Source organism: Podarcis pityusensis (genome assembly GCF_964106645.2).
Source record: "Podarcis pityusensis genome assembly, chromosome: 9".
NCBI lineage: Eukaryota > Metazoa > Chordata > Lepidosauria > Squamata > Lacertidae > Podarcis > Podarcis pityusensis.
In genome coordinates, this window is record NC_138034.1 from 51651673 (window position 1) to 51668782 (window position 17110).

Sequence of the window (17110 nt, forward strand, 5' to 3'; positions counted from 1 at the left end):
ATTCTGTGCGTCTGCAATTAATCGCAGGAAGCAAGTGGTATCGCATAATGACCAAACCCCCAAATGTTAATTACAGGGGGCACGCTAATAATTAATTTTAATTTTTTATATTTAAATCCTTGTTACACTCATATTGACCTCTGTATTTCTGATATATATTTTTTATGATCTGTGATACTGTGTGTGTTGACGCTGGTCTGTGACCGTATTAATAAATTCATTCATTCATACATATATTCTGGGATAGATCTTTTGATATTTGCCCCGCTTCCCTGTCTTTCAAAAGCATCAGAGCACCTGACCCTCTCAAAAAAAGAAAAAAGAAAAAAAGTTGGTTATGCTTCTGTAACTATGCGGGAGTTTTCCCACACATAATACCTTTTCATGGAGAACAGTTCAACTGTGATTCTAATGTCAATGCTTCTAAAGTATTTTAGTATAAGCCCCCAAAATCATGGAAAAGAGGAAACATTTGCCTGTGGGATCATGCACATTCTGTGGGTTGCCTATTGGGATTCATGCATAGGAGGGAATGTTTGCAGTTTACCCATCAAGTTGATGTTACCATCTTCATAAAAGAGTTACCATCTGGATAGCTCAGTTGGTTAGAGTGTGATGCTGATAATGCCAAGGTTGCAGGTTTGATCCCCGTATGGGACACTTTCTTATTCCTGCATTGCAAGAGGGTTGGACTAGATGGTCCTCAGGGTCCCTTCCAACTCTATGGATTATCTATGTCAGAACAACTGGCAAACAACAAAACAAAACACACACAGGACATCATTTCTGGAATATAACCACCATGCCTAGTAAGTAATGCACTGAAGTTGCTACCAATAAGACAAGATCAAGATCCATTCTTTTATGAACGGAAAACAATAAATAGTGTCTTTTGTTTCCCATACTTTAAATTAAATAACCAAATTTGATTCTTGGTTATGCAGAGGTAATAATGATAGTAGTAGTAGTAGTAATATGTAGAGGTTGCTAAGTTTGCCATTTTGAACCTAAATCAGCCCTTTTAAACTTGTACCAAAAAAAGGCATACAATTAGTGCTACATTTAACACTTGTACATTTTTATTTAATTAAATCAGCCATTGTACACGTTGCAGCTATGTATTGTTAGTGTTGTTGTTTTGTTTTGTCTTTTTTAAAATCTTTTTAACTAATACATGCCCTCATAGATATATTCAGTTAGTGTTATCACCATGGGAACAAGATGCTGACTCATCAACTTAAAATCACTTCTTCTCACAGTATTCAAGTTCTCTGATAACACAGCAAAAAATCAAAACCGATAAAGGAGGATAGCCATTATGCTGTTACACAGAACATCATCTGCACCGCAAAGTACACAACAGAAATGCGTTTCTTTTAGAGCCCCAGTCTTGAAGGTCAACCAGTGATGTTCTTGACAATGAGAAATGAGCTATTGTGTGTCCTGAAATGGGTCTCCTTCCATTTTGGCAGTCACAAGTGCTTGCCAACCAAAAAGAAAAATGTTAGAATGGCACTTTGGGTAGCTTTCTTAGCAGGCGGCCAAACACCCTAAAACGTTTCCTTTCTCTCCACATGGTTAGTTAAATGAAGAGGTGCCATTTGTAACATTTATTTTCGGTATTCTGAGCACTGAGTCAATTATTATTATTATTTTTTACAAGAAGGAAAATCTGGCTAGGTTTTGAAAAATATCAACCCTGGAGGACTTGACTCATCCTTGTTGAATATACTTTGTCTTTATCAAATAACTGATTCAAAATGTATATCATTTTATATGTATATATATAATATATATAATTACATATATATGTTAAAATGCAACAGAGCTCCAGACCACTATTAGAATTAGGTACAGACCACAGAATAATTCCAGAGTCGCATATGCCCTTCTTGGAAAAATCAAAGTGCAGACATTTACATGATGATTCCTGAAAGTTGGTTAAGGAATATAAATAAAACGACGACAAAAAAACAAATGCCCAATGGATTCATATCCCTCCATAAGCAAATCTCTGAAGAACAATCTCAAATGGAAGGTTAAGCTCTGCTCGCTCAGTGCTGAGAGAGATAATCTGTTGACATGGTTACAAGAGGGTTGAGATTGTGTTTCCCAATGCCACATGCATAAACCAGGTTAAGAGACAGTCTTGATAGAATGTGATAAATTTAGAGTAACCTTTCTTAAGAGTGGGAAAGGGTTTCTTTTCCCTTATCAAGTTATCTACAGTGCAGTGGCCAGCAGGAATAACCACCAATAAGACAGCGTGGTTTGCTAAAGCAGTGATGAAAACAGGAAATTACAGGAGTTAGAGCTTTTTTGTTTGTTTGTAATGCACCTTGCCTCTTGTTCCAGTCTAAAAGATTTGAATACAGTATGCAAATGTGCCACAGATATAGCTGCTAGCAAGTTATACCTAACTGGGTATTTATTTCTTCAGGAATTCTTTAGGTGGCTTCCCAGGAGTCATAAAGCAGGGGTGGCTGCATTCAGCTGGCAACAGCTGGAGTTTGAGGTTTCAGCCTGACTCTCAGAAACTTTCAAGTCAAGGAGATCAACAAACTGGAAGTCCTATAAACATGGGAGGCTGACATGCTTTCTTCTCAGTAGATCCATGTTGTATATTCAACGGAAGAGTAATTAATCGCTCTTCAACAATTTCAACAGACCGTGTAGTTCTCGATCCTAAAAGTAGTCACGAAAGGCAGTGTTTCTTTCTTTCAGTCTTGTGAGTCCAAGCACTTTAGCTATTTACAGGTTAATGTTAGCATCCCTTTTTTTAAAAAATGTACATACATTGTGATTTGAAGAGGCCTGTGGAAGAAGCTATGTTTGTATGGATTGGATGCAGAAGCAAAGGAACAACAAAGATGGCAATCTTGACAAGTTTCCAGTATAGCACAAAGTCAATGACTTTTAGTAGACAAACCATCCCAAATGAAGGATGCTATCTTTGGTCACAAATTAGCTTACAGATATTTGAAAAGAAAAAAGAAAAGAAAAGAAAAACAACCCTACACTATATGCAAAGTCGAAATGTTAGTGTCCTCTAGTGATTATGTTATGTCATCTACAGCAAAAGAAGAAAGTGAATTCTGGATATTGAATGGATATGTGTGTTGGTCTGTGGGTGAGATTTTAGCAGCATCTCATTTGGCCTCTTTCTTCCACTCATCTTTGCAGAAATGTCTCAGTAGTTGCTGGAGGTCATGCTGAAGGTCATCCCGGGGTAGTGCTTCTGGTGTGTCCTCCAGCAGTTCCACATGAATACGGTTTCCATACTGGTCCTTAACCACAGTCCTCTTCTGGGTACTGGCTTTACACATTGTTGTCCTGCAGGGAAATGAAGGGTAAAGAGTGAGCAATCACAGCATATGCTAAAAAGGAAATGGAATTTCCCTTTTCTAATAATGTTTTTGAGACATAATACGTCCAATGAAATTAACTGCAGCAAGGATATGGATGTGAGCTGCCTTAACTATTCTAATAGAAAAGTAGAATATAACAACAATAATGAAATTTTATTATTGATACTGATGCTAATAATACCACCAATGAAAGCTTGTACCACAATATAATTTTAAACTTCAAATGAACAAAATTGTTCATTTTTTTTGTTTTGTTTTTAATATGGTAAGATGCCCACCTTCTGGAACTGGGCCTTAAAAACACATGCTTCCATGCACAGCCATTAAAAGAGCTTGAAATAACCATGCAAACCTTGTCAGGGTGCTAAACCTAGCATGATGATAATTAAATCATGTTTGTTAAATATTTCTACTGCATCTGCTCTCAGTGCTGATTTACCTTCACCAATTAAGACCCATGCTATCCTTAGCCATGAACCACTTAATACTGTTCTCACACAGCTTCCATTATCACAGACAAGAGCTTATAGCTTGTATTCACTCTAGGATTTTGTCCTGTTGACTAGGCTAACTCCAAAATTTATAATATACTTGTACTTAGAAAGTAGTTAGTATTATAGGGCCCATAGGGCGCACCTAGGTTTTTTTTGGGGGGGAATAAAGAAAAAAACATTATTCCCCCCCAGGCACAGGGCTGGGGCGGGGGAAGGCCGAGCTTCCCCCGACCCCAGCCCCCAGAACAGGCTGCTATTGGCAAGCCTTGGGAGCCCAGCGGGAACTCCTGCCGGGCTCCCCAGGCTTGCGGATATCTGCCCGAAGCCCGGGGCGCGCTCCACTGTGCTCCATGGATTTCGGGCTGCAGGCGGCTGTCCGCAAGCCTTGGGAGCCTGGCGGGAACTCCCGCCGGGCTCCCAAGGCTTGTGGATAGCTTCCTGAAGCCTGCATTCGCCCCATAGGACGCACACACATTTCCCCTTCATTTTTGGAGGGGAAAAAGTGCGTCCTATAGGGTGAAAAATATGGTAGTTAGAACTGTCAACTGTCCCTAGACATGGAGTAAGGGCACATGATGCAGCCACCTTGCTGACATAAGCCAGTCTGCCTTGACTCAGTGCCTGGATGGGAAGCCACTGGGGAAAACCATATATATGTAACTTTGAGATTCATGATGGAGGAAAGGTGGGAGTTAAATATACTATTTTCAAAAAACTGGAAATGCCATCATTTTGCAGAAAACAAAAAACTGTGATTGCTAGCCTGTTTAAGGGTAGAACGCATGCTTTCCTCCACTTTGTGAACAAGGCAGCAATCCCGTGTCACATTGGTGTTTCAAGGAAATAAATGCCTTTATCCAGCAATATGAATTGTTGGCATATATTTGTCGCATGGCAAGTGACAACTGTGGCGGGGGTGGGGACTGGTTCAGGAACTGATCTGTACCAACTTGTTCTGGAGACAGTTTTGACCTTTGAAAAGGTAGTTCATGGTATATGACTGTTTCCAGCCATCATCATGGTAAATATCACAGTGATATCACAGTGACATCAAAGAGAACAGATTGTTAAATGGGGCTTGTCTAGTGAATGTGGGTGGTAAACATTTCTATTTTTTTTATTTTATTTTTTTAGAAGGGAGCTATGAGAAATGACATAACCCCTGTCTTCTAAGACTTTCTAAAGTACATGAACCAAAACAGTTTCTGTCGTTTGTTACTTTAATCTTGCATGGGGAGTCTGTTTGCTTGTTATTTCCTGGGGAGCCGCCTTAGTCTAGTAAGGGCATCTACACATCTTCTTCCTCATGGCAGACAAAGAAATGAATGGACCATGATGGATTTTCTTTGAATGCGGCATCTCCTTAACCAACTAACATACCTCCCACTCCCTTATTGCTTTATTAAAGGGTTTCTTTATTTATGCAACCAAACCATTCCTTGGTCCCCATTTCATCCTTCCATCTTTTCTACATACATAGTCATCATTATGTATAGTCTTAAAAGTAGCCAAGATGCCACATAGTATATACCTTGTCAGTCTTGACTATTGTCATGGTAAAGTCATAGGTGGGAAACACGATGGCTCCACCCATGTCTGTCTGAATGGCAAAGTGGAAGCTTGAGAAAACAAATTTCCTATTCTGAACCTATTTTTAGTGATGCTTCAGTTGTGTTTGTTACAGAGAAAAAGGTCAAGCATAGAGTTCCAGTGAACATCTTTCTGGAGATCAAAGCATGTAAAATTGACTTAGTGACTCCGAACCAAAATGTGAGGGGTATTTTCAGCCTAAATGTGCAGGTATGTGACTGAATCATACCTGCAAAATAGTGACAGTCCAGAAGTGGCCTTAGTGCCTATCACTTAGTATTTTCAAGAAAAGCTTAAGGTGATGAGATTCAAAGCTGACATTATTTCACTTCCCACACAATTTCTGTTAGTTTGTTAATCTTTTGTCATTAAGAAGTTCACTGCCATGCCAACCCAAACCTTTTAATAACTGAGCCATCATCTTTCATGACCTCTTTCTCTACTAAAGGAGGGACTTCAATTTTCATTTTGTTACCTGCATAGTTCAGGGCCTAAAGTGAAACAAGAAACAGAACCATACAACAAAGGACTTTAAAGCACAGCTTAAATATTCCAACCTGATGAAATGCTGGAGGAAGTCCAGAGCCAATGAGAAAAAGAAAGTTAGCCAAAAACAAGCAAACAAGCAACATACCACCCACTTCAGCTTTTGCTAATGTAAAATATCTTGTCATTGAGTGCCCATGGATTCAAATTCATTGCATTTTGACTGTCTAAAACATATAGGAGTCTTCTGTACTTACTGTGAATTTTGAGGAGTCACAACTGAATCTACATCTCTCTGCCACTGCTAGAAAAATGCATTATTTCCAGTAGCGATAGATGAACTTCACAGTCCTGCTCCAGAATACATTTCCAAAAACTGGATTTTTGCACTCCCCCCCCCTCCAGGTGTTATAAATTTCCAGCTCTCTCTCACCCCAGGACTAGTCCTAGATTAGTGAAGCCAGATCCTGCCTTTGCACTTATGAGAATCAAGATACATTTGGCAGTTCTGAAATGTCTTCCCAGGAAACCCATATAATCAAGACATAAAATGTCTATTAGGGATGGGGACCTGTGGCCCTCCAGACGTTGCTGGACTAGAGCTCTTATCAGCCATAGCCAACATGGCTGATGGGCTAGGGACGATGGGAGTTGTGGTCTTCTGGGACGGAGGCTCTACATCCCTTGCCTATATTTATTTATTTTAAATTTTATACACTGCATAATTAATCTAATCTCAGATATCTAATCTGTGAACGTAGAACATCCATAAAACAACATAAAAACCCTTAGTCAACATATGGACAGTGGACCATGATAACCAATTAAAATGGCCAATACCCCAGGGTATCAGAGCTACTTTGGACATTTTGTGTAATTCTGCCAAGCAGTAAAGATGATTTTGCCCTAAATCAGATCTAGATTGTGTATGGCAGAATGCGTGATAAAGTAAACTTTGGCATCTACTGAATGTCTTGTGTGATTTTCAACAGCAGGATCACCCCCATAGCTTGTTGGTTTCCAGAGCATTCTTCTTTGAATCAGTTTATAGGCAATTTATGGGTTGAATGGGAGGCTTGAGTACTTGATGGTAATTAATTACACTGCTAATGTAATTAATTTTCAGTGTCTCACCAGACTGAGGTGAACCCATTCTTGTAGGTCACAATGAATACGTGCTTGTGTGACAGTGTGAAGAAGTACTGCAGTGATAAAAGGAATGTGAATATCTTTCTATGCCACCATTTTGACAGAAGGAAAAATGTAAATTTTAAGTGTGAAAGGACCATCTAATGAGAGTATTGGAAATTACTGAGCTGGAGATACTGAGAGTGTACTTCTGGTGAGAAACCTCCTGGATTGTTTCCTGAGTTCAGTTAATGAGTATTTTGTGGGCGGAGGGTCTCCAGTGAGATGGGAGGGGTCTGCTGCTGCAATAGTTGGAAAGCAGTGCAGATAAAGTAGTGACGTCATGGAAAGGTGTTCTGGATAGTTAAACTGAGATATGGTGATGCAATTGGGTTAAAATAAAATGTGTTGCTTTTTTTTTATTTCAATCCTGATTTTCCTGCAGAAGACCTCAGGGTCTTCCTCCCAGTGGTATCCTACTGAGTCACTAATCAGCTGTACATCCGCTTAGCTTTAAGAATATGGCACCATCAGATGTTCCTAGAACATTAACTGGGTCTCATCATGTGTCATACAGGACATTTACAGATAGATATTATTTTAGTGGTTTTGTGTATTTTCTAATTTGGACTTTTTATTTTGAGTTGCTCTGAACATATTAGAAAGGACAGGTAAACTTTACTTAGAAACAAGGCTTCAAATGTACTTCACTGCAGTAAACTACCCCAGTATATGTATATTCTTCTTCCCATATGATTTTGCAGTGGTATTCCAGACTGACACTTCCAAAGACATGTTGAAAAGGCAATATTTTACCTCTTCAAAGTCATCTTTGGCTGAGGGAAGATCAGTTGCTAAGCTAGCATCTCCATGGTGCTTCTCCATTCGCTCCCCATGTACAACCGTAGTCTTCACAACTTTGCTGACCTTGCGGCCTTCCACTGGTTCAGACTGAAATTCTGAGGCACTCAGTACACTTGGCTCAGAAAAGGTCACCTGGTGAAGAAAGGTTTTACGGATAAGTTGTGTGATTGTGAGCACACACTACTAAGGAGAGCTCAAAACAAGGATTGCTTAGTTAACATCTGAAATGAATGATACTGAGTTTTGGCTTATCGTTCTAAGTGAACGATATTAAATTAAATTTAAAGATATGCTCAACTCGTCCTGGTTGCAAAATTTTGCAAGAAATCAATGAATCCTAAATTTCCTCACAAAATTTCTTCCAGGATGTGTAAACAGTTTACTATAGGAATTCAGATGGTCTTAGCTTGATGTAGACTTCACAAATCATATGGCAAACTCCTTCCAAATGAAAACCTCAATTCCTGCAGTTTCACTATGCATATCACAAGATGTAAATGCTCTGTGACAAATGCTCTATTTGTACTCCCCCCTCTGAATCTGACGGTTGCCGAGTAAGCAGTTCTCTGCATGTTGCAGAAATGGCTTTGGGCCCCGGCTAATGTGAGTACCTTGAATTTAGGAGAAGGCCAGTCAGCTGAAGATCCCATTAGCAGAGCGCCCATATGCTATCCTATTCAGCTGGGGCTTGGGCCAAGACCAAGTCAAAGTAGTCAAGGGCCTGGGCAGTTCCTACTGAGCTATGGGGAATGTTATTTCAGCCAAGAGGCTTTATTTAAGCTGAAAAGGCCTTTATCACTGGTCTTCAGCTGGTCGGTCATGACCCAGTAGTGGACCGCAGCCAGTTTCAAGGTTGGTTGCAAGAGGAGCACTACTATCATGCAAATATGTGATAAAAGATTAAGGAATGGGTTCCCTAATGCAGGTCTGGGTGAAAAGTAGGCCCTGGGTCTGAAAAGGTTTAAGATACAAAAGGAAGCCCAATCTTCTTGATGATCTGGTTGTTCTGACATCAAGGACTCTTGTCGAGTTCTATATCTTCTTCAAAGTCCTGTGATCAATTGGGTTTGGGGTCATGATACTTGCTAGTTAGAAACAGGGATTTCTAATAAGGCAGACATGTATGAGAATAGATAGAGGATTAGTTTTACTGTCTGATGTTGGAGAAAACATCTCTCTACTCAGTAGGATACTACTCACTCTACCTCCTCCCTCACCCTCCACCCTCAGTGCAACTCTTAGACTGAATGGACATTTTCAAGGTTCCCTCCCAGGTGAAATGTTCAATGTTCTCCCAATGCAAGTGATAACCTTCCTGTCGATATTCCAGTCATATTCCCAGCAGCAAAGTGATTTAGAAAACATGTGCAGATTTTGAAATGGGTATGCCCTGGATTAATCTACTTACTTTTCACAATCTACAGATCACAACTTGCCCCTCTACATGTGCAACCTTAAAACCCAGGACATGTATGAAAAGGCCCTTAGAAGTGTGCAGACTTGCAACCAAGTGAAGGGAGGTTGCAACTTAAACACAATGGCCAGACGAAACTCTCTTGAGGTAATACTACTGTTAATTTTCCTAATTCATTTCTCATTCAGTCAATCTAACTAACCTCTGATTGCTCACTGTCACTCTTCAGCACAACTCGCTTTATGACTTTGGAATATCCATCTCCCTCTTCCACCTTAACAGGCTCCTGAGGTTCTCCTTGCATCACAACTTCTTCCTTTTCTGTGCCATCTGGTAAAGTGAATCGCCTGATGATTTTTCTAGTGACCTAATGGAATGACATCATTATTAAGAGTTTTAAAACAATAGCAGTCATAATGTACAATTTTGTAAGTGCAGCATCTTCTATTCATCTGCAAACAGAATAACCCTTCCCAAAGGGGCTGGAGGCATCACTGTATCCATTCTATTAGCAGGTAATACGAAGTAAATGAAAGGCTAGATGTTCAAAATCAGTTCGCCTAAGTACCTTAATTCCAATGAACCTTAATAAGCTCACCTCTTTAAATAGTGGCTAGGCCTCCCAGTCAGACCATGGATTTTTTCCTTTGGAAGAGTATCTTTAGAAACTATTTTTAAAGAGTAAGCCTTGCAGAAAGTATTTGTTATCAAGAACCTAGCAGAATCTCCCAGATCACACTTGCAAAACTGATGAGCATGTTTCACACATGTCTGTGCAGTACCATGCAAACTGGCCATACAGTGCAATCCTAGAATGGTTACTCACAAATGTCCCACTGTGCTCAGTGGGTGTTATCCAAGCTAAGTGTGCATGGATTGCAGCCTTGGATACTTTTATTACCAACCTTCACGCTGATTCTGATGTATTGTTTTCCACCAACAAAGCCCTGATATAGAGGAAAACTCATGCTGTTGAATGTGTTCCTGGGTTACTAACTAGGCCTCAAAGGTGCTCTGCAGGGCATCATAGAAGTAACTTAGGTGAGATTGACAACTGTGGCTTACTTTGTGACCGCATAGAAATTTTATTGCAGTAGTTGTCACAGCCACTGCTGCCCCAGTTTGTGCCAGCTTGTCCTTGATGTGCCATGTGAAATGAGCACATATCAACATGTTAGTCTGCAGTTTGGGCCAGGAATGTCACTAAAGTGTCCAATTCCCATTGGAGTAGACACTGGGGAGTTCTGAGGATTTAGTCCAGTCTGTGCATCAAAAAATGCATTTTGTGAAGAAGTGTGCAAAAAATAATGCTAATGCAGAAACAGGATGGAATATATGTGAAACTGACACAGACCAGAAAAAACCCAATCATTAACAGACACTGAAGGAGTCTCATTGTAGGCTTTTAATTTAACTCCATAGCACACAAAAGGACCCAAGCGTAGCTTTAATTTACAAAGAAAACCCCCTGCTCTTCCTGCATTTCCCATTAAGTCAACATCTTAATGTTAAATTGTACCTTCTTCACCACAATATGGCCATGTTCATCTGTGTACTGCTCCTCTGTTACAGCTTCTGGTGGCATTTCGGGCATATCATCAGACTGTTGGTCAAAGAACAAAATTCATAAATTAAAGTGGTTGCTTTAAATAAATTGTACAAAAGAGGTTAGTTGATTAAAGCAAGGGGGAATGAATGAATCGGGAAGCACTGAAGCATAGTTGTTAAAACTCCATTAAAGATTCTGCAAACCAATATTTAAAAACATGCAAAGAAACCTTGAACCAATAGGCAAACAGAAATCCTTTGACCTAATAGGAAGTAGTGTTGAAGCAGAAACTCTTAGTGGGACATGGGACATTCTTCCTCAAAATGCACATTGGGTAACAACCCTATTGGGTTTCTCTTTTCTCTTCCAAGCTTTCCCAAATCAAAGTAGAAAAAGTTATCTATGTTACTCAGTAGACATGCATTATTCAGGAACATGCCAAATTCATCAGTGCAATACCAGCCAAGGGGTTGCTTCAGGAACAGGACTTTGGGAAAGGGTGGGTCCTAGAGGTGTAACCAGGACATAATTGCCACTGGCACGTGCAGTAGTTCAACACTCCTGTACCTGAATAATCACCCGGCGGCGAACGACCCTGGTAGTTACCATCTCTTCCTCATCTGAGCTGGCCTCCAGCTCACCTAATTCCTCTGCTAGCTCCTAGTGGAAGCATGGAAGCATGGCTCTTATCATACAGATATAGTAGCATGGTGTGAATGAACAGCATTTGGCCCCTCTTCTATTAGCACAATGGAAACAACACAAATGCTCACAGCTTTAACTGAAGCTGCATTACTTCTTCCCTTGAGCATAACATGAGACACTAAAATCGCCTTTAAATGTGTGATGCCATCTAGACTATTACTTTTTGTTGTTGTTATTTGAAATCACATATCAGCTAAGGTGCAATGTGCTTGAATAACTTGGATATGATCCAAAAACTTTTTTTTCTCTATAAATCTAATCAGAGAAAAGCTTTTGTATTTAATTATTTAATTAAAAGCTATTTACATACAATTCACTGTTAAAAAAAAAATCTGCTGGCTATAAACTTTTTTTTTAAAAAATGGAAATTAACCTGGGCAAGAGAAGTCAAAGAGAGAGAAAAGGCTTCTGATTGTGTGGTTTGTTCTTGTATAATGCTAAGCCAGTCACTCCATGGGGAAGGGACTGGGAGGGACTGCTTATGTACAAGCTAATTTCCCTAACCATGGTTTATATGGTCAGCATTATATGTGGACAAAACCAATATGAGCTCAAGCGTTGTTGCTGAAGTGCATTACTTGGCTTGGAATGCAAATGGAGTGCCTCTCCCATTCCTTCCCACCACCTGGAATGCTGCAATGGCAGCATTCCGTGCACCAGGGAGTAAAGTTTCCCAGGATTCCTGAGTCCTCAGATTGTCCTCAGCAAGTGCCCAGGAAACAACATGCTTTGGGTGCATAAAATCCACAGAGTGGGCATACGTAACAGCACCCCAGATACAGAGAATATTGGAGCATGTTTCCAGGGTATTTGATGCCCATCCTCAGACACCTTATTTCCTAGAAGTCCTGATGTCTGGGATGTTGCCATTAGGTATTTGCAAGAGATGCTAGCGAGAAAAAAAGGGAATGCAAATCTTTCAGATACGCCTTCATCAAACCTCCCCGCTGCCAGATATCTGGAAAGGGGCAGCAGGACAGGATGCAGGTGGTTGGGGAGAGGGGTGAGCTGAATAACATTTGGCTTACACACCCAATTTGAAGTAGGATAGGGTCCAAATTTCATAATTGGCCTTGGCAAAAAATGAGGTGTTTCTGTTTGAGGGAATTTGTGTGTGAAATAGTTGCATGTGGCAGGTCCAATTCTGAACAGAGCCAAAGAGCTTCCACAAATCACTAATGACCTCTCTGTAAAACAAAGGAAGAGGAACGCTGACATGTAGGATGTCAACACATCAATGTTTTGTTTGTTGCATGTACACCAATAAGAAAGGCACATATTGGCTTACAAACATTTCTTGCATCTCCACCCCACCCAACCCTACACAGAGATATGGGCATCTGCTTTGCATGCAGAAGATACTGGGTTCAATTTCCAGAATCTTTAAGAAGGGCTGAGAATGACTCCTGCCTGACATCCTGGACAGCCTGTGCTGGTCAATGCAGGCAATATTGAGCTACAGAGACCAGTGACTTGGTATGGAGCAGCTTATAAGTTCCTATCATCTCCATACAGGGAAAAATGGCACCTATGAAGCCCTTAAAAGGTAAAGGGACCCCTGACTATTAGGTCCAATCGTGGCCTACTCTGGGGTTGCAGCGCTCATCTCACTTTATTGGCGAGGGAGCCGGCGTACAGCTTCCAGGTCATGTGGCCAGCATGGCTAAGTCACTTCTGGCGAACCAGAGCAGCGCATGGAAACACCATTTACCTTCCCGCCGGAGGGGTACCTATTTATCTACTTGCACTTTGACGTGCTTTCGAACTGCTAGGTTGGCAGAAGCTGGGACTGAGCAACGGGAGCTCACCCCGTCGCGGGGATTCAAACCGCCGACCTTTTGATCGGCAAGCCCTAGGCTCTGTGGTTTAACCCACAGCACCACCTGCATCCCCTGTGAAGCCCTTAGTTGTACTAAATATAGGATATTCACTATTCTTTTCCAAAGGATCTCTTTAGCAATAGATTCTCTTTGATGAATCCATTCTGGAACATTTTATTTTGGGTTGCTGCCATGTTCATCCTGTTCTAACCTAGTTGACAGAAGTTTTCTGTCTACTTTTTCCCTTCTGTGCTACCTACCGCTTTGTGTTTTCAACGGCAGATTTCTTTCATTTGTATTCTGTTTGTAGTTGGAATTGTTTTTAGCCAGTTATGTGTGGGGAACATTGGTATTTATTATTCATACATTTTGTTCCTTGGTACTGACTAAGATCATATTAAAGATGTTACTCCCCTGAATAATAATTCCTCTGATGTGTGCAGGAGTAACGTCGTGATTCATCAAGCGAGCGGTAACACTTACCTTTTCCAGCAACTCTTCTTCATATCTTTCTGACTCTTCTGGGTGTTCATCAATTGATTCCACAATCACCAGACTATTTTTCCTTGGATAAAGATCTTCTTGGTGGTCTTCAGGTTCTTGCACAATGGGTGAATCCGTTCGTTCACTAGATGTTGGGGTATGAAGGTATGGCCTTTCAAGATCCTCAGAGCCTGCAGTAGAGCCCTCAGACTTTTCACTGGGAATGCTTGTTGCTTTTTCTCCTTTTGGTGCCTGTGTTGCTCCAGAAGTTGTGACACTGTGAATTAAAGTTGAATTCAAGGTACCTAATTATTATATGTTCTATGTTTCTAGTGAATAAGCATACAGATGAATGTCAGGGTAAATATTCAAGATGACTTTAAGGTTTACATTAGTTTAATATAAACCTTAGGAGGACCACTCTCCATCCTTGCTCTTAATGGTTCAACGCTTCATTCTTGCTTGGAAATATATTGGAACTTCCCTATTATGTTTTCCTATTTTATTTTCTTACATTTATATCTTGCCTTTCTCCCATTATGGAACTCAAGACAGTGCAATTGTGTTCCCAGTCCCAGGTGGTCACCCATCCCAAAAAAATCCTCCTCTACCTTCTGTTCATAGACTCCACTGGAGGAAAAATCCTTCCGTGAGTTGAGGGATACAATTGGATACAACCCCTAATTTTTCTCTCTTTTGTCCTTTGGAAATTCATTGGCTCAGTAATTCCTCTAACTGACGTATGTCTATAGTCACATAGAGTTCATATTTGACTGAGAATATAACACTTTCTAAAGTGTGTCTGCTCTGAATGCATGAGCATGAAGAACTTGCAGCTCTGAAAGCAGGTGTCTTAAATCAATTTAGTTTGTGAAACAGAAAACATAATATATGGAATCTAAATAGTGCACTTGTGTGTGTGTTTTATAGAGGTCAACAGAGCGTACGGTACATTTCTCACAATAAGCCATCATTTTGGGTCTGCAATCTTGGGATTCTTACAAGTATTCTTGTGTAGTAGATGAATCTTCTGGCAGCGCATGAGATTTCCCTGAGAATTCAGCTTCCACTCGCTCCTTGTGTGCTTGTCGTAGGAGTTCTGTAATGGACAGTTCAGCCTCACCTCTAGGTGTGCCGTCATGCAAGGGTGAGTAACTCACAGAAATGTCTTCCTCAGAGACAAGGGGAGGGTGATCTGATGGCTCACTGTCTTTAGAAAAAGAATGCTCTTCTTCCTTCTTATCTCTTGTGCTGTACAGATCTTCACGGAGTGCAGAAAAACCTACAGCAAGGTAAAAACAATTATTTGGTCTTCCCATATAAAGTGGGAAGGTCTGCCCAGTTTACATCTACCTGCGGATTTGTGGTGTGCTGAGTAGGGAGAGGCAAATCTGTCAGTTTTGGTTTCTCTCTGTTTCTTGTTTTTCTAATCTTAAATTCTATGCCTTTCCACATCAGCTTGCAATTTTTTAAAAAATATTGCTCCTGAAAATTCATCATTATTTTAGTGCAATTTTTTCCATTGCATGATTTTTTTTGCCTAATATACATATTTCTGTAAAGCAATTTCCCCCAATATTTGCATTTTTATGCACACTTTGCCCTCATACAAATTACCTGGCTGGAGAGCCGCACTGCATAATTTGCAGAAGTGTGAATTTCAAAGGATCGCTGTGTTTCACTTTTGTGTATTGGTTTGGAATAAACAAAGTAGGAAAGTTCATCTTGAAGTGTGAACTGAATCGAATTTCTCCCACTTCTTAAGGTTTCATGTAGGGGCACCACACACAAAAGCACATACAAAAATGTCTGCTGACATAGAGCATAGAACCATCGAGTTGGGGGGGGGGGGCGCTTCAGAGGCCAACCCCCAGCTTGATCCAGATAGGCCAGAGCTGGAGCATCCACAGGACATTACTCTTTAGCTTCTGTTTGAAGAACTCCAGTGAAGAAGAGCCCACCACCCCTCTGGGTAATTGTCCCCATTGCTTAACTACTCATACCATCAGGCAACTTCCACAGACAGCAACCTGAACAGCTTTCCTTCCAGTTAAAAATGTTCCCATTTGTGCTGTATATTGATATTTTAGAGTTTCATTACCCTACACATGCCTCCTGCTAAGCTTAGCATTAAAAGCATTGAGAGATGATTCCAACACACATGCAGACATCTTGACACTCACGGAATGACTCACACCTTGAGTGTCTAAACTGCTAATACTGAAAAGCATCATTGTTGATGTAATGTGCTTTGTATGAATGCTCCGTCTTTGGATGCCTCCAGATTGTCCCTATCTTGTGGGAGGGATTCAAGCATTTATCAGAAATTTAGATTTAAAAGGCGCTGTTGCCCTAGTGCAGCAAATGCACTTAAAAAAAAAAATCTGCCATCTTGAGAGTTGGTAAGCAACAAGGAAATGCATTGAAAAGTGTGGGATAAACAAACACCCCACAAGCAAAACAGGTTGAGTAATCAACGAAGACTGTCTATAATCTAACCACTGCCTAATTTTTGTGCAAGCAAATCAGGTTGAATTCTCAATAAGAGGGGTTTGATGGTTGTGTCATCAGTGCCGACAAGTTACTAAACAGTGAGCAGAGATGTGTGAGTTCACCTTTACCTTCACTATGATCCAGTCCTATTGTCTGTTCAATTTCTGCATAGGTGCGATTATGGTCTCGGGATGTTTCCATAGTGTTCTCCATGAGATGAACAATATCCATACGATTTATTTTTGTAAGACACTCAGTAAGGCTTGAATCTGTGATACAGAAGAGACCAGACTTTATTTGAGCTGTGTGTGCTCTTTTCCCTGTCCTCCAGATTCACACAGCAAAAGAGTATAATTCAGAAGTCTGCATTAGCACCTTGAATTTGGAGATGAATGATGAAAATATATGTCTTTTTCTTCTGTCCGCCCTGAGGTTATCCCCAAACACTTGGAAAAGGTAGGCTACTTACCTATAACTCAAGGGTGTCCACCTATAACAGTTCAAAGAGGCTTGCAACATCTGCTGACCAGCAGTTACAGGAACCCCCTTAGAGGTCCTGCCTGCAGAGCAAAAATGTCCATTTACAGATGAGGTTTGAATCCAAATTGTGCCTGCAAATGGGCTTTATTGGGGGTCACTGGCAGCTGGCAGCTCCTCGCCCTGCTGTGAGTGGTGCTGTGTCATAAATTTCTCCTGCGGTTTTTGTCTGCCATTCT

At 40.6% G+C, this 17110-nt stretch overlaps 1 protein-coding gene across 30 annotated transcripts in view; it reads right to left on the reverse strand.

Moving 5' to 3' along the window:
* Nucleotides 1–1057: 1057 nt before the first annotated feature.
* ANK2 (ankyrin 2) overlaps nt 1058–17110 on the reverse strand; it is a gene marked incomplete at its 3' end in the record, with an annotated part of 313486 nt that continues 297433 nt past the window's right edge. For 27 of the 30 annotated variants that reach the window (XM_081020238.1, XM_081020247.1, XM_081020257.1 and 24 more), the window contains 9 exons: nt 16523–16663; nt 14904–15183; nt 13902–14178; nt 11461–11553; nt 10864–10947; nt 9547–9711; nt 7883–8062; nt 5852–5943; nt 1058–3333 (listed from right to left, as the gene is read on the reverse strand). In XM_081020238.1, the coding sequence (XP_080876364.1) occupies nt 3150–3333; nt 5852–5943; nt 7883–8062; nt 9547–9711; nt 10864–10947; nt 11461–11553; nt 13902–14178; nt 14904–15183; nt 16523–16663 (1496 nt within the window). The remainder of the gene's footprint in view (nt 3334–5851; nt 5944–7882; nt 8063–9546; nt 9712–10863; nt 10948–11460; nt 11554–13901; nt 14179–14903; nt 15184–16522; nt 16664–17110) is intronic. The other 3 variants (XM_081020251.1, XM_081020249.1, XM_081020256.1) reach the window with 2 other exon arrangements.